General features: G+C 30.2%; 1 protein-coding gene across 2 annotated transcripts in view; it reads left to right on the top strand.

Annotated features, from left to right (window-relative positions):
* The window catches only part of LOC118185708 (LIM domain-binding protein 2-like), a 358,772-nt gene extending 340,090 nt beyond the window's left edge, over positions 1 to 18,682 (top strand). For both annotated transcript variants that reach the window (XM_085809198.1, XM_085809197.1), the window contains one exon: positions 3,323 to 18,682. In XM_085809198.1, the coding sequence (XP_085665324.1) occupies positions 3,323 to 3,655 (333 nt within the window). In that variant the 3' untranslated portion in view covers positions 3,656 to 18,682. The remainder of the gene's footprint in view (positions 1 to 3,322) is intronic.
* The last annotated feature ends 363 nt before the right edge of the window (positions 18,683 to 19,045 follow it).

Below are 19,045 nucleotides of genomic sequence, written 5' to 3'. Positions count from 1 at the left end.
CTGAGTAAATGAAGGCAGGTGTGCCATAAATGCCATTTGTCTCACCACTTAACTGGGATTCTTTGCAGGCAGCTTTGTCAAACAGCTGCAGGGTAGGATGTGGTGCTCTGGTCAGTGACTGTGAATTGATTGACATATTAATGTTGGCCTTTTAGCTCTTGAGTGGGTGTGAGGATGTGAGACGTTTATCTGTCTGACCTAAACAGTTAAGTGAAGCCCCTATGTTTCCATGCGTACATGTCATTTTACTAGATTAAAATTAGATTTACTTACTAGATTAATGTATAATCTGGAAATTTCAGAAGGATTGCGGACTTTGTACTGTATGTAAAAGACAGCCCGTAAAAATTCATTTATGCTGTTTTTTCTGAAATAATAGTTGCTTTTTATTCAATATAACATAACTGTAAAAGGAAATGTTATTTCAGTATGGAAATATGGCTCCTTAATGACTCATTAAATTCATTTTTAATACTTTATGGTCTGCTAGACAGAAATGATGTTAAAAAATTTATCATGAATTGAGTTCTGTTCTTGTTAATCATGGTTTATGAAGTAAAATTTTAGTTTGCTTAGATTTTGCTATTTTCCAATCATGGAGAAATTCAGCTTTATTAATTGCATGTCAAAGTATTTTAAAGAATGGATATCATTATTATTTTATAAAATCTTCCCCCTCCAGTGGATGAGTGGTTAAGACCACTGCATGTTGGAAGTTCAACCTTGGTTTAATCCCTGACAAATGGGAAGGCTGCATGGCTGTTTTCACCTTGTGTAACTTATATGCAAGTCTTCCCATAAAAAGGTCTGCCATAAAGGCATCTCTTCTGTTAATCAAGTAGCCCTTGTGTGCTTTGTTATAATCACATATCCATGTGTTTAAAAAAATGCCTGATACTTTTTGTGAATATATTAGTAGTTGAGGTGGTAGAAAATGTTGCCATTTTCATATGGGGACACAGTGGAAACGAACTGCATTGCATCTCACTTTGAAGTCTGTGTTTTATAAACGTGCATAATTTTGTTGATAACTGAACCAATTTCGCTGTTAGGAAAGCAGATGAAGGGTTTAGATGTTTTAAAGTTACCACTTTTTTAGGCATTCACTATCAGGCTCAAATCTTGCTAAATTGGTTTTTGAAAATATTTCAGGGCTGAGAAATTGGATTGAGTTTGCTCATGCACTGAAACTGCAGCTATCACTAAACGCTTTTTTCACATTTTCTATGCTACTCTATATTGAAATTTAGTAGCATTTTTTAAAAGAATTTGTTTATGAGCTCATAAACTTATATATATATATATATATATAGGGTAAATTGAGTGAGATTATTTAATTAAAGTCATTTACTTAAAATACATCCCTATTTTGACCAAGTGCAGGTTTAAAGGATGGAATTATTATTATGTACTTCACCATTTGGCACTACATGAAAGGGAGGGATGCCCAGTGGAGAACTTTTTAAGGTAAACTGGTATGTATCCACGTTACATAGGGAAGCCATGAAAATGCCATGCAGCCAGTTGGCTCATCAGTATGTGAACCCCATACTAAACTACCAGTGTTCAGTGGCTTTTACTTCTTGGTAACTGGTGAATTGGGGAGTTGAATACCATATCTTTTACCATTATTCCCCTAAAGCAACTTTTGGATCACAATAGAGGCATTTAAAATTTGGTGAAAAATAGTTCGCATCTAAACTGCATATTCCAATGGTTCACGGAGCAAAACTATTGAAACATTTGTTTTTTGTCCAATGGCACAATTTGTACATAAATGTCGTCATGCGGCCTTAAGTTTTAAGTCACCTCTTGTGGAAAACATTTTTCTTTAATATGGTGTATGGTCCTTCAGACAGATATACCTACCTCACATCTTGATTTCATAGACTTTACCAAAGTGTTGATCAAGTCTTGTGGAATTGCACATCACTTTTCTAAAAATGCACTTTTCAACTTTAGGGGGGTATGGAGAGGAATTTGGTATACTGAAATTTAGTGCCCTAAGGCATCCAAGGTGGCCAATCCTTGGATATCTTCTGTTTGCAAGTAATGTGACACCTCATGTGCTCGACGAGGCCAAGCTTCATCATCCATTAGCTATATCTCTGGGCTAACAGCACCCCTAAGCATTTTAACTTGAGGTTCCAATACTTTATCCACGTATCTCCAAGTGGTTACAGAACCTTCTTGAAAGATATGCAGCTCAGTGTGGCCATTTTTCACAATTCCTTCCCACACCATTAAACCGTGTTTGTGGAAACAGGATATTTTGCAAACAAGGTAAAGCAATATATATATATAGGGTAAATTGAGTGAGATTATTTAATTAAAGTCATTTACTTAAAATACATCCCTATTTTGCATGTTCCTTACTCTCTCCAGATTAAAGCACGCCTGGAATCACTATTCAGACTGTATCTGGACTCATTGGTAAACATTACTTGGGCTCAGTTGTCTTGGCTGCACTGAACGTGACGACGGCACCAGTTTAAACGAGCTGCTCTGAAAGCTAGAATGAATGGGACACAAAACCATTGGTTTTCTCACATACAGTCTAACATCATTAAGCCTTAGTGCAACAGTAAAATAGCTAATTCGAGTTTCTATGACAGTCTGAAGATCTGAAACCAAATCATTTGTAGTCGATCAAAGTTACTTTGTGCCAACAACACAGTCTTCTGATGCAGTTGTTGCTCATGGTTGCCTTTGACTAAGCTGTCTGTCACCTGATCCAGTGCTTAAAAAGCTGCTCGAAACTCTTGATGTGATGTTTTAAGGGATATTCAAATTGTGGGCAACCTTCATTTGTGTTTCACCTTTTGTCGATTCTACCAATTATTTGCCACTTTTGACATTTGCTTAATGCCTTGGAGCCTTAACTACTGAATTCCTTGAGCCATAACTTCTGAATCTCAGAAACCACATTCAATTTAAACAACACTACAAACCAGAGTTCCAACATGCATCCATTTCACACTATATTGTCAATCACCAAATTTTCACATTTTCATTGCTAACATATGCATGGAAGAGCAAATGTGTTCAATTATATTTACTTAACATAAATAAATACATCATTGGGCATTGCTTGCAACATTAACTTTGTAAACATATTTTTTCTCGCTAGCCGTTAATTTTGATGACCACTGTATGTGTAGGTTCAAAGTAAATCATCGTTTTTGTTGGTATAATAAAACTGAGGACTAATCTAAATCATTATATGTATATTAGTCTATATGTGACAAAGGATGCTTTGTTAAAGTTAAGATATTGTTGAAGCTGAAAATTTGGTAATAATATTATATTTTTCCTTTTGTAGGATGTGATGGTCGTCGGGGAGCCTTCACTAATGGGGGGAGAGTTTGGTGATGAAGATGAGAGGCTCATCACCAGGCTTGAAAATACTCAATATGATGCTTCAGCTGCAGCAGCAGCTGCGACAGCCAATGGTTTAGAAGACAATGAAGATTTCCAGACAAACCCTATAACATCAGCCCCTAGTACAACTGGTGGACCTCCACCATCAACCTGGTCAGGCCCTCTGTCATCTGGTGCCCCTTCTTCTGAACGTACCCCTGTTTCCGCCCCTTCTACTAGTTCCCAACCTGCAAACCAAGAAGATAAAAAGCCTTCTCCTAATTTAAGTCAATGATTTTGTTCTCCAAAGTTTTAAAAGAGGAAAAATATCTATGACCAATATATTATATCTGTTTTTAGTGTTTGTGTGAATAAGAAGTGTTCAATAGTCATATTTTGTGATGGTATTTCACCTAGCTAAAGTTCCTATGTTTAATTCTCATAAAAAATTTCATTCACTGGAGCAAAGCTATTGCTTTAGTTTTAATTTAGGTCATAATGTTTTGTGTGTTGACATAGTATTTGTTCAAGAAATGAACCCCTGAAGTATTGGACTCTGTGTTATTCTTTCATCCTGAATGCTGAATTAGTTTTCAAAATCATAATTATATTTTCTTGCAGGAAATGCGGTTAGTAAGTGAAATTGCCTTTTTTGTTTGATAATGTGATTATATTTTGTATTGTTATTCTGTCAGCTTTTTACATACTGAATCAATTTTTCTGCTTTATTTCTTGCTTTATTGCACTAAAAATGTTAGTGGAACTGCATATTTTTAAACATCTTATTCGTACTATATGTTTATCATAATTAAGTCTGCATATTTTAATATATAATTCATTTCTAAGAATCATTGTATAAATTTTACATTTATTTGTATATTCCCAAATAATCTTTGGAAGCATTTAGTAAAAGTATAGTGCAATCTTAAAGTTTTAGATAAAAATGTATTTAAATATGTACAGGAAAAAAATTCACTTTAGCTTATCTTATATCTCTGTACATAGTAAAGTGTTATTACTTCTTTGTAATGTCAGATTTTATGGCTCATGTTTGTACTATATGTTGAGTATGACATTGAAAAAGAAACCGCTCTTTCTATGACTCGGTATTTCTTTATCTATTGTTGTGAATATCTGTACAGGGTATATTTTATATTTTTACTAATTTCATTTGATTTTCTTTAGGTTGTCTGTAATTTTAGAACACGGATCATTTATGCGTACGTTCTATAATTAGGTGTTTAGTTTTAGAGTGGTAGCACTCTTATTTAAGACTGTTTTAATTATGACTACACATCAAGTTTATGTGTGTATAAAATATCTCCATTTCTTTTTAATGCCCTTTTAATTTTATTGATACAGAACCAAAAGGAAGACAAATAGTTAACTTTTTAATTAACTCATTTCTTTAAGAAAAGATGCATGGTGCTTATTATTTTAGCATGTATGTGATTTTAATTTGTAGTTAACCATTCTTAGGGTTACCTAACATTATTGCAATGAAAATGTTTTCACATTCATTTAACAGCAAGTTATACTTATATTATGTGTGTAGCAAAATAATATTTACATACAATTAACCTTTTAAAATCATATCTGCTGATTCTGTGTAACTTTCTTCAATTTTTTATTAATATTCTGCTACATAATTATGTGGATTATACAACTTATTTTTCCAAGTGGAAAATAATTTCTGCTAAGACTTTGATAGTAAAATATTCCATTGATTAAAAAAGTAAAATAAATAAGGAAAATGAATTTTACTCTTTTCCTTTCCTCCTTTTTGGATTAAACATTTTACCAGTATCAAAAGATTATTTTTATGAAAGAGGTAAAATAAGACGCATAGTCGAAATGTAGCTTCCACTTCCAGGTTGATTTACTTTAAAACTAAATGTTTAAGAATTATACACCTTTGCAGAATATTATAAAAGTATGAAATGTTGGTTTTATTTTTTTTACAGACCTTTTACCTATGTTCATATCATGCATAAAATATTTAAATAAAAGGAGTTAAGCCTGTCTGCATGATTCGTTATTTGGACAGTTGTCTTAGGTCAGTCAAGCCGTGTGTTGAATGTGCAATTATATCGACTAAAAGCATTTTATGTACATCAAAAATTTTAATTTGTATCTACTGAATTGGTTGTTATTTTATGTCAAACAGTATCAGCTGTGATACAAAAGCTAATGGGAAAGATCAGTTTTTATTATGCCAGCAATTCTATGATAGCCTGAGGTTTGCTTGCTTTAAACACTTTTGTTTTTGTTTTTCTCCTTCCCGTTCCACATACTCTGGCTAAACACAAAGCAAATTTGTTTTGGAGACACATTTTTATATGCAATAACCTGAACATAGCTAATTAAGAGTAAAATACATTATTAAAATTAAAGCATACTCTTGATGGAGTTTTAGGTTAGTTGTTTAGTTTGCCTTTTTTTTATCAAATCGCAGAGCGTTTTTATTAAATAAATCATCAAGTTTTAAAAGTGTTAGGTTTCTATATTAATCACATTATTTTACATATATGCTGTGCAGGTTTTAAAGAATATGACTGAAATCTTAAATAAATATAAAGATTGGCTTTAGTACTCAACCTCCGTTTACTATCCAATGTATTTATATTTTTACCCAAAAATATGGCAAGGAGTTTAGGAAAATTCTTAGGCCGGAGTTCTCTGGACTGATCAACTGCTGTGCTTTTCTGCAATCTAGTAGAAAATTTAAAATGTGTTATTTTTTTTCCTTAGAATTAGTAAAAATTAACTTTTTTTTCATAGATTTTATAACCAAAATAATATTGCCGTTTATACTAATTTTAAGCTTTTCATTGGTGTGTTTCTCTTCCAATTTGAGTGTAATAGATGCTGAATTTGATGTTGCTAGAATCTGCTTTTTAATAGTGCAACCCCTCCGAGAGAAAGTTGTGGAATCTTAAATGTAAAAAATCATAAAATTGTATCATATTAATCATGAATTGATAATAAGAATAGAAGTACAAATATTTTAAATTATTAAAACATGTGAAAAGCAAATTAGATACTGTAGTCTCAAATGTAATTATATTGAGGACCATGTAAATAGGCCTTTGGATGAATGCTATTTACATTATTTTGTAGCAAGGTTATCTTGCATTTGGGATAATGAACTGTGGAGTATTTAGGCTTGTCTAAGTTGCTTATTATGTTATACAGTTAATGAATTTGTTCCAACATTACAGAACATACTTTTGTAATGAGAGATATTAAATACTATTTTGAAACAAATTTGAAAACTTGAAGTATGTTTATGCATAAAGTCATTCAGTTTCTTTCTTTTTTTTTTAATACAACATGGATGCCTTAAGACAGTCAGAAATGCATACCAGATGCTTGTTGAAATTCATGTATGCTTGGTTAATTTAACATGGTATGGCGAATATCAATATTTATTCCTTTTAGCAGCCACAGTCTCATGTTGCCATCTGTTAATAAGGAGAGAAAGTGTGGCACCAGGTACATGAAGGTGATAAATGATAATGACCATGGGATTAAAACTGGGGTCTGTCCCATACTAGCCTAACATTGTACTGCTATGCAAAAGCACTCTGTGTCCTGTCCTGTTGATATTTAAATCTGCTTCCTGGGGCAAACACTAGGAGATCATCAAGACCACCACAAGGGCAAAGCATGTAAGAGCTGTCTGTCTGTGGAATGACATGCCTTATTTGATGATTTTCTAAGGAGAGTTGGCTCCTATTCATGTAGGAAAAACCCCAAAAATGGTAATGTAAGTGGCCTGTTTGTCAGGATTTGAATCAACTGCTGTGTTCCTCCAGTATTCAAAGATGTGTCAATTATCAGTATTCAGTGCTCAACACTTGCAATGGGCAAGTCTTTAAAATATGCAAATTGCAAGTGTCTTGAGTTATTGAGTGTGCGAGCATTATTTTCTTCTCTGAACTTCTGAGGCCCAATTCGTGGCTGAGATTTGGCAGTTTATTGTCTATAATCCTTCAATCACTGAGCAAAAGTGGCCCAGTTGAAATGCTGATTGCATTAGACCCTTTTTTGCAGCAGTCTTCATTGCCTGTCATCAGGGCTGTTGTCAGTTATTTTGCCTTTTGCAAAGATCTAGGTAACACATGATGAGATTCTCTGTAATGAAGGTGAATTCTTTTCAAAGTTTTGCATTTCATTAATGTGACATATTTAAGCTTTTGTAACTTCCTGAAATTTTCATCTAGAATGTTTTGTCATTACAGGCTTTTCCTTTAACACTTATTTGCTTGTACTTTACCTGAAAGACTAAATCTGTATCCTCATTTTTGCTTCTGTAGATTTAATTCCTGTTTTACTTTTTTGAAAACTTTGGAATATATTTTGTTGAAAATGTGGTAAGTAATTAATATCTCTTTCCATTACAAAATTAGTAATATTTTTGACATTATCTATGGCAAATGAAATGTCTCATATAATGCATGAACATTTTTTATGACTGCATCCATGGACAACTGAGTGTTTATTCTTGATACTGGGAGCTGATCAGTTTTTCATATAACCTGACATAAATATTTTATACTGAGGTTTAATAACGTGTTTTCTCTTTTACTTTAAATTATCATGAAGTTGTTTTCTTATCCTTATGATTTGATTTTCAAAATCATGTTCTAAATTGGCATGTGGAGGCTATGTCTATGCTAAAACTGATAATGACTAAGATTGTTGGATTTTAATGGTTGAATGTGGGTGTGATATATATGTTGTGATCATTCTGACTGATGAAACTGTGACACGTATGAAACCAGTCTTAGAAACATAAACTGTTTATCTGCACAGTCACTATTTTTCTTATGAAAAATAAGGTAATTCAAACATTCATTATAAAAAAATCTAAAGCAGTTACACCTTTAAATTAAACTAGACTCTGCTTTTCTATTTGTTGCAAATGAAAATTTTACTAAATTATAAGATTTTTTCCATATGTTTTCAGTTTATTTTAGGAGTAAAATTTTAAATTTTTACTGCTAAAGGATGTTTTCTGATCCTAAAATTGTCATTTAAGAGGTTTAAATTTTATTGTGATAAATTTTTGTTCTCTGAGCTACTGTTTATTGCATTAAATCTGTTTTGTATGAATGAGACTATTTTGATTTACTCTGAAATATTAAACATTATATTTTGTAAATGTATTTTCTTTGTTTCCAAGATTACTGACTGCCCCTTACTTTGTGAAAATCAAAATGTGTGTTTCAGTTAAATTTTATTGTGAAAGTAGGTTTTTCTAAATGTAAAACTGTTAATGTTGATTTTTATATTGAAGTAGTTATATAAAATTTTGCATCTGCTACCAACATTTGTCAGCATTTTTGTTTTATCGTAGCAGTTTAATGTCTAAAATCCAGCAGCATTGCAAGCATTTAAACTATAGTAATTTTTGTCTTTCTGTTGATTTGTCAAGCTTTCTAAATATTCTCACAGTTATTTTTGCTGAAGATGACCACAGAAATTCATCACAAAATCAGCTTTTCACGATTATTTCAGGAAGCTGTGTCAGCCTTTGCATTTGCATTATACACCAGTTAAACCTCTAAATTTTTTCATAAATGTAAGTAAAATTAAACTCTGTGTATCTGAAATGCATCTTATTCTCTGCTGGATCCAGCTAAGGCATAGTTGTAGAACTCTAAATAGAAAATTAATGTGACTAAATGCTGTCCTTTTAGCTGTAATTAGTCCCCTCCTAATATTCGTGAATGAAGTTGATATTCCAAACTACTTAATCATTAATTTCATACTAATGTATTCCTATATACATTAAGTGTATGTGCATTTTTTCTACTTTTTTGACTGTGGTACAATTTTTATTTATATTGGAGATTATTTTTATATTCAGTTTGCAGACATTAATATTTGACTCTTAAGTTGTGATTCTAGTCATAAATTGCATTTTAAAGATTTTCTGCTAACAAAAAAATTGAAAATTTTATTTTTATTTACAATGAAAAACTTTACCTTCTTTATTAAAAATTTAATTCTCAAATGTCTTTAAAGGTATTAATATTTTTGGATATAGACACTGGGCTGCAGGCCAGTGATCATTCTTTAACTGAATACACATAATGTGGCATTAGAAACATCTTTTATTAACTACAGTAATAGTGTGAGATTTTATAAATATAAGTTAAATATTATGAATCATATCAATAAGATATAATATTAAAAATTAATGTAATATTTTTAAATTCTGCCAGTTATTACACTGGTAGCACAGTGACTGAAGAGGACAATCTGTTCTGGGTGGCACATTTTTGGAGGTGGCACATCTGGTGTGAAACTGTATTTGATAGGGGTTAGTCGAAGCACATAAGGAATAAGATTCTGAATTGCATACCGAATTATATTGAAGGGGAAAATAGTTTTTACTCTTGATAAAGTATTCGAAGAAATCACTATGAGATTTTCAACAGCTACATATCCTTATTATACCATTATACTTTTTTTTTTATTCTATCAAAACTGTCAAATGAAAATTACAAATATCAGCTAAGGTATGATCATGGTTACATTAATAAGGAAGAATTTCTCCGTAAGAAAGAAGTATTCCATAGTTTTTTTGCCATCACTGCTAGGAAAATTTAAATAAGAACATGGAAGACGGTCCTTTTGAATACCTGCAGTTTATTCAAAAATATGATCTCCTGAACAAAGATCCAAATGTTCTAAAACTGATACGAATTTTTCTCCCAATTGCTGTTAAGTGTTGCTGGTTGTGAGAAGTGTTTTCTAAATAAAAATCATTTAATAATTAAGAATACAAATGTCTATTTAGCATTTAAGAAACCTTTCTGTACTGTCTACATAACAGCAAGAACAATAGATATCTGCAATGTCATGGATGATTTTGTGAACAAAACATACAAGCAAAATAATATGATTTTTAAATTTCTTCAAAAGTAATCATAGATTTTAAATTTATTTCTCTGTATGTTAATTTGACATTTTTTAAATTTTTTTTTTTTTTTTATATCAAGAGGGCAGCAAATTCAGGGAGCACCCCAGATGGCAAAAGCTGTATCTGGGCCACTGTGGCAGCAGTGTATTTTTATGATTTGAAACATAAGTTAAAGATCTTCTCTTATGAGGTATGCTGCAACTCTCCTTTGGCCAGTCCATGTGGTTATAATTTAACGTGATGGCTGAAGGTGGGAGAGAAAAAAACTAGACTTTGTATGTTTCTGATAAAAAATATTTGCAGCTTTAATTTTCGAATTATGAGCATTTGGAATTTGTTCCTCAGTAATATAATTTATTTAACCTAATTGCAAGTAAAGTGGCCTTCTAATGATTGTCTACAAATAGGCAGGCCTCAATAAAGATCGTAATGGTATATGATTTGGGAACTTCTGTCTGTACTATGATTTGGGAACTATGCTAATAACTTGATATTTAGTGTAATTTTATATTTTGGTAAAATTATTTAGCATCCTTATTAAGCTTAGCTTTGCAGATGGCAACTGACATAACTAGCCTCTTAATCTAGCAACATAGTTTGATAATGAAACTTAATTTCAATGCTGAAGCAAGTTTATCAGAAGTTTCAATTGTGGTGTTAAATTTTTTAGAATATACCAAGGAACTTCGTGTTTTAAATTGAAATTGGCATTTGAAATCATCTTATATACATACTGTGAAGCAATTGATAGATTAAATGAAATATCTTTTTGGGGGAGGTTTACCCATTAATAAAAGCAAAACAAAAAGCATAAAGTAATTGAATAAACACACTACTTCCCCAGCTTATGTTTATTATACATAATTTTATTAAAAATTGCAATTGAGGTCATAAAATAAAGGTATGAAAATATTCAAAGTCTTGTACTTGTAAACTTTTATAATAGCTTCCCATAATTTAAGTGTTTCATAAACTCTCTAATGTTTTACTTTTTTTTATTATGACAATAAAGAAGGTTTATAAGTTTTGTTATAAATGGTTGGTGTCATTTAGATTGAATGTAGTGTAATCAGTAATTATTTTTATTTGCTTTGCTGCAAATGCATCAGCAACGTGATAAGTGCTTTTAAAAACATTTGATTTATATATAAATGTGAAGCATGTTAAGTATTTCAATGAATTTTCCATACATGCTAATATTGTGGCATATGTGCATAGATAAAGTTTTCTTAAAGGAATAGTTATAGTAATTCTTTTAATGTAAAGATAAAATTTTCTGGCTCTGAATAATTGCTAATTACAGTCTGTTATTAGTGTTTTATATAAAAGCTCCATGCATTTCAATACAAAACAGACTCTCCTCATCGCGTGTCAGTGATTAATAAAATAATCCTAAATTTGTACCTGCATTAGCTCAAAATTACTACTGTTAATGAAAAAAAAAAAAAAAAAAAAAAAAAAAGGTAGTGAATACTTAGGCAACAAAAAGAATTTATGAGCCATTGTGTTAAGATATTGAAACTAATGTGAAATATATGTCACTGAAGTCATGTGATACCTGTTTCATCTGTAATTTAGTTAATTATCTGATTATTGTTTTATATTCTGCATTAAATGTTACTTATGATAAATGGGCTCTTATGCTTTTGTTTCATGTAAACTGCTGTATTCATTTGTGTGAATTTACAATATGTTTCATGATGATAAATAGATGAAACAACAATCTCCTGTCATCAGATTTGAATGTTTCTCAAAATTTTCCTAAATTTTTAGGATCATTATCACAAAATAACCACTATTCATATTTCTTGAGAAAAGTATAAAAAGTAAGTTTCTAATTCTTTTCAAACCAAAGAGCTATTTTTATGAAGAACTGCATTAAAATCTTATAATATTGTAAGTAACAAAACATTTGTCATTGAAGCCATTTGATACCTATTTCATCTGTATTACTGTTATATCTGCCTACTGTTTTGTAATGCATATTAAATGTAATTTATATCTTAAATTGGCTTTTATGTTTTCACTTAACATAAAATTGTTGTATTCATGTGTGTGAAGCTGTACTATTATGCTTGATGATGATAAACTGATGAGACAGCTACTCTTTTTCATCAGATATTGATAATTCATAAAATATTCTTAAAGATTTAGAATCATTGTATCAAAATGGGCTATATTTCATTTTTCATAAGAAAAGCATCAAAAGGAATATTTTAATTCTTTTTCAACCAAAGACCTATTTTTATGAAGAACTGTGTTAAGACCATATGGTGTTAAAAGCAAATGCAAAAATATTTCAGATCGAAGTCTCTGATACCTGCTGTATCTGTAATATTGTTGATATTTAACTGTTACTTTATAATGTGTGCTAAAATGTAATTTATCTTCTATGGGCTTTCTCTGATTTGTGTGCATTGCAGTATTCATGCATGTGAAATTCTGCTGTTATGTTATTTGGTGGTAAATTGGTACGATACTGGTTTTCCCTTATTAAATGCTAACACAATAATAGATTTTTAATTCACCTTTGCTACAGAAATCAAAATATGTGAGCGACAGTGTTTCTTTATCTGAATTCAAATATGTAATTTGAATTGTACTATCATAAAGTTATTTTTAACACTTTTTTAAAATTATATGAGTATGTATTATGTACGTCAATACAAAAAGTCACCTGAAGTAGCAAATATGACTTTTTGATGATATGACAGTTTTTTTGGATGTGAGCTGAAGAGTGAGTGTTTTATGGGTCCAGTCAACATCAGCAAGCATTTGTGACTCCAGTGGCCTTGATATCTTTTTGCAGTATTAAAAATTTCTTAGTGAAAATTCTCATATGCTTATTGTGCACTCTTTACATGCTTAATGGAAATGCAAAAAGTGGTGTTTTAAAAACATTGCATCTCTTGGCTTCTTTTGACTTTGGATCATATATATATATTCTACACTCACAGCTTGATTAACTATTTAGCAAAATTAGCATATGCTTAGCGCATCAAGGAAAGGGGGCACCAAAAAATTTCCCATCTCAGTATTTTATCATAGAATATATGGAATCGAAAGGGAGAGAATGGGGGAAAACATGCATTGCACTGTAAATGTGAGGGCGGCAAAATTTTTTAAGTGCTTATGGCCTCTAGTAATCTTAATCCAACTCTGCTTACATATCTCAGAAATGTTTTACAGTCTTGAAAAATAGATTTTTTTATTTCTTTTTATTGGATCAAACTACTGATTAAATTTCTTACCTGTAAGTAATTCCTAATTTAAATCGCACGAAAATACTTTGATTTTATTATCAGTTTTGTTTTAGAACTTGCTTCTCAATTATGTGAATCCTAATCCTTTTGTAGTTATTGCATTAATAAAAGTGTACATAAATTGTAGCTAGTGGAGGGAGGCATCTTTGTTTTTTCATGATACACATGTGCTTTGTTAATGACATTAAACTTTCCAGGTATTAGTGATACATGTTTTGGGACATAATGATTTGCTATCCATTCACTCTAAGGAGAACAACTGTTAATCACTGTGTGTGTGTATATATATATATATATATATATATGCGACTGTGTCTTTTATAAAATTATTTCAAAGGTATTTGTTTCTTTCACATTGATATTGTTCTTTATGCTAGAAGTATTAAAAAATAATATGCACCTATTTCTGCCAAGGAGGAAAGTGTCATTTTGATGGATCAGTAGCTATAGTGTTAAAAGCTAACTCATCATCCTTGTTGTAGAAGGGAAAAACTGGATTAATGTACTTCCTAAGCACTGTGTTTTTTAACCTTCTAGCTGGCTTACCTGTTTTCCCCTCCCTCCAGATCTTAGGAGTCACTTAATCTATATTATACATTATGATTTGAAATGTTATGTTATTTCTTTTAATGAACCAGGTATTTTCATAATGAATGGAAGGTTATGCAAATAAAAAGTAAAGTAAGTAGTCATCCAATATAAGCCAATGATTATCATTTAAATTCATAAGCAGATGCCAAAAGTTGGACTACTCAGTGGATTAAAACAAATAATAATGTAAATTAAATGCTTCTACAAAAAAAAAAAAAAAAAAAAAAAAAAAAAAAAAAAAAAATAAAATAAAATAAAATAAAATAAATAAATAAATAAATAAAATAAAATAAAATAGAGCAGATTGTATTGGCAATAACAAGATAGCAATGCATTGTTGCTCTTAATTGAAAACTGGATGGAATGGAATTATTTGATTATGACAAAGCAAACTGAGGATATCTGCTTAACGGGAGGGAGAATTATTTATTGTGTTTTTATAGCACATGAGGAAAACCTCATATAGCTGTCCATTTCAATAGCTGAGAATAGAATGCGAGGCAAACTGCCAATTTTCCTGGTCATTCAGCTTTCCTTAAACCTTAAATGTAAAACTGAAACAAAAGTATTAAGAAGTACAGATAAATATAAATGAAAACATTTCTTGCAATTTAAACTTGTTTGTCTATATACAGGGCCTAGTACTGGGTAGGGCCTCTGATTTTAGAAACTTTAAAATCATCCTAAACTCTGCACAGCCATGACCTTCCTATTATGAAAACAAGTCAACATTGGAGAGAGGAGGCTTTCTTAACTGGACTTTGCCTACATATGTAGCTTGAATTTCTACATACTTAAGAGTATTATGAAACATTTCATGCTAGAAAGTGGTGTTACTAAAAAGCTGTGGGTGGCACTGAAAATCTGAATTCATACTTAAAATCGGTACCGTACATAAGATTTATAGGTTCTTTGCCAGAACCTTTGTAGCAGTGCAGTTAGTAAAATATTTCTGCATTTTTAGGAAGATTATTCTCACTGCATTTTAAGAAAAATTGAAAGGAAGTTTTTAATCTTCAATTAAAGAACCTTTTTTCTATGAAGATTAAGGTTATACAGTATGGAGTTATTAGTAAATAAGGATTATACATAATGGAAAGCAAATGCAAAATATTTATCACTGAAGTCAACTGATTACATACATTAACTGTAGTATTGTAAATATTTTTTTATGAAATATAATTTATCTTAAGTGGGCATTTATGTTTATGATTTGCATAAATTGTAGTATATCTTTGTGTGAAGCTTTTTTTTTTTTTTTTTTTTTTTTTTAATTTTAACATAATGGTAAAGTGATAAAATGATGGTCTCTTTCCATCAGATGCAAATAGTGCATAAAATATTCCTAAGAGTATTAACACAAAATAACCATTTTCCTTCTTGAGAAAAATTTCAGAGTTTTTAATTTTCGTGCAACCAAAGAGCTATTTTTAATAAATAACTGCATTAAGGTCATATGATATGCATAGCTAAAGTAAAATATATTGATTTATCTTATATGGGCTTTTGTGTTTTGACTTTTGTAAATTGTTTAATAAAATATTTATCACTGAATATGTGTAACAATGTTGATACTACTGCTTTAATTTTTTTTCATTGTGATTTATGTTATATGGGCTTTTGTGTTTTGACTTTTGTAAATTGTTTAATAAAATATTTATCACTGAACATGTGTAACAATGTTGATACTACTGTTTTAATTTTTTTTCATTGTGATTTACCTTATATGGGCTTTTGTGTTTTGACTTTTGTAAATTGTAGGTAGTATTACCTGAGTAAATTGAAACATATTGATTAAAAGGCCTGTTCCCCCATGGAATTATGCATGCTTTTAAATATATTTAACACCCACCTTACATTGTATTTTTAAAGTAGATATATTGGATATACACGTATTTTTTTCCCCTTTGTTTTATTATTATGGTCCGCATTTTGTAAACGTGTTAGGATTTATTATAGTTGAGTGAACGAGGGGAATTCGCAACGATTATTATGCAAATTTCAGTTTTGTTGTGCTTTCAAATTATAGATTGTTTTTCTAAGCAATCCTCATAAGAAATATTTTTGTGTTTTTTTTTTTTTTTTTAGAAGCATGTTACTTTTATCTGTCTGAAATGCAAGATAGTAGTATACGCACTTAAATAACTTATTATGATATGTGACACAATTCATATGAGCATTAATAAAATTTCCATATCCTTTGATGATGATGTAGTTCCGTAGTATGGTGGCCACTTCATTCACCTGATTTGATTTCTCTGAGATTTTTCATTAGGGGGATATTCAAATGTTTTTACTTATAAGTCTCATTTATTATTAAAGTAACGTTAATGAAGAAATCCATAATATTGTCGAGACCATTTAGTAGTACAGAGCATTGCATGCTACTTGCTTAATAATCATGTTATATTTCAAATCACATGTCATGTTTCTATGTATGTTGTGTTATAAATTGACTGATTTGTTGGGGGTACTACCAACTAAAACACTACTGATTTTTATACTATGTTTAGTAGCTCAGTGATTTTTCATACTGTGTTAGTGTGTTGCATGTTATATTCCAGTGTGTGTTCAAATATTGTACATGGCAGAAACATTGGCAAAGTTGTTTGTTGGGTTTCAATATATGTTTAAACATATATATTGCAGAAACATTGACGAGTTTGTATATTGTATTTCAATACTTATCCAAGCAAGCATTGTGCACTGTAGAAACATTGACAAAAACAGTAGAATATTAGGATCTTAAAGTTTTACTTTGAGTTCGAGTTTGTAATTATTGCATATTAAAGTGAAAAGGATATTGTTTGGTAGAAAAAGCTAGAATCAAAAGAGAACTACTATGATTAATTAAAATGTGTTGAAAACATTTTGCCCCCTAAATTTATGAGAATATCTTAGAATTTTTGCCTTTCAAATTTCTTGCTAAATGGGTGTTAATGTATTTTTAAGATGTATGTCTGTCCATGTGGAATAATTCGTTGTACAAAGTAATCTTCATTAGTAATGACACTGTGAAATATATATAAAATTATGAACTTTTTGCAGTTAAATTTGCATCAAAACATATCAGAATTTTAAGAATTTTAACAGATTATTGCTTAGTTGCTGCATGAAAGTAATTTAAAAGCCATATAAGTATGGATGTCTGCAAAAGTATACTGAAGTAGTATGTTTAAAAAATGCCATTTGCTAGTACACATATAATTACCAAAGAAATTCCATATTTTTTATTTTAATATATTGGAATGAATTATAATAAAATGCTATTCATATTATATTTTCTGTCAAACTGTTAAATGTGCTTTAAGAATTTTGAGATGTTTGTCATGTAGTTATAGTAATAGTTTGCTAGATCAATAGTTGTTATAGTGATAGTTGGCTAGAACAACTATTGATCAAAAGCTCAACAGACTCAGCTGTTCTATTTTGGTGGCTAATTTTCTTGATAAAAATCTCTCTGTTTCAAGTTTTTGCTTTCCGTTCACTTCAGAGCTTTTACTTCATGTTGGATACATTATTAGTCTTGCTGGATATCTGTATTTTATGGAAAGCAAGAAAAGGGGACTTTACTGCATCATTCTAAATGCCATGTCTTTTCGATGAAACTCATAGCTATTTTGTTAAAGTAAAATTCTAAGCAACTTTTAAGCTGTAGCAGCTATTGAAATAATGAAAGTCTACTAAACGTAGTAGCACTGGCTGACTTAATCTGTTAAAATACTTTTAAAGTTATTTCCTTTAATGAATCCATACATCCTTAGAACATTATGCCTTGATTTCCATCCCCTTTTTAATGATGTAAAAAGATGTCATATACTGTTATATTTGTAATATGCTAGCAAAATTAATTTAAGTCTGTGAAATCTATTTTTTGCATTAAAATTCAGTGACGTAGTAGGTTGATTTAAATTTTATTTTGACAGCATACTAATGTATTCTTTTCTATAATGTGTGTGTGTGTGTATGTGTGTAAGTATAATACGTATTGTTTAATGGAGAATACTTACTCTAAAAATCAATTGAAGTATAATGTATGTTGTTTCATTTGTAATAAGAGTATTTTCACAGTGTACCAATAATTTTCTAAAATAAATCTCATTTAAATCATATAATTCCTTATCGGTTCTTTTGGAAAATTATTTTATGTAAGTGTCGATTTGAACAACCCAAACCCTTAAGTTATATTTTTTTTCCCACTGGTAAACTATTCTAAGAATAATAGTCTCATTCATCTATTAATTTGATCTCTCCCTGCTTGTTGTAATGGTGAAATGAATTAAAGTGCTCGTGTTCTAACTTTCTTCAAAGCACTTTTTAAGACAATGCTTCTTTTCTTTTGTGTGAGTGAATAAAGTTATGTACAAAGTTTCTATATGATGTCGCACTCTGGTTATTATTTTTGTAAAAGAAATTTTTGTATTTCTTCATAAATTCCATAAAATAGCCACGAGTGGAAGATCGTGTTCACCCCCACTGGCTATTTTTGATACTATTGTGAAACATCAATAAATAAAAGAAAAATTAAGAATTTTTTGATAGTGTTATTTTTTTTCTCGAGCATTTTTTAGATTATTGAAAATAGCAGGACTGTATTCCATAGTGTACTCAAAAAGATATGTGAACAGTGTTTTTATCTCTGGAAAATTTTAACTTCTCCATTTGCACTTGAATTTTATAAAAGAGATTGCTTTTCACTGTGCTAAAGTGATAAATCTAAGCTTATACTTTTTTATTATAATTTCATTACTTAAAAAATGTAATTTTAGTTATTTCTCTTAGAATAAGGAAATTTTTTTAATCATTTTAATGAAAATTATAATTACTTAAGAAAGCAGAGCTTCTATATTACACATTAAAGCTTGGATAAAATGCTGCAGACAAGTGTATTTATTGC

Source organism: Stegodyphus dumicola, chromosome X2 (genome assembly GCF_044657685.1).
Source record: "Stegodyphus dumicola isolate Sdum_Otavi_A_Nest chromosome X2, ASM4465768v1".
NCBI classification, from domain to species: Eukaryota; Metazoa; Arthropoda; class Arachnida; order Araneae; family Eresidae; genus Stegodyphus; species Stegodyphus dumicola.
The sequence above is the reverse complement of the archived record's forward strand: the minus strand, read 5'-3'. Positions and strand labels throughout refer to the sequence as shown.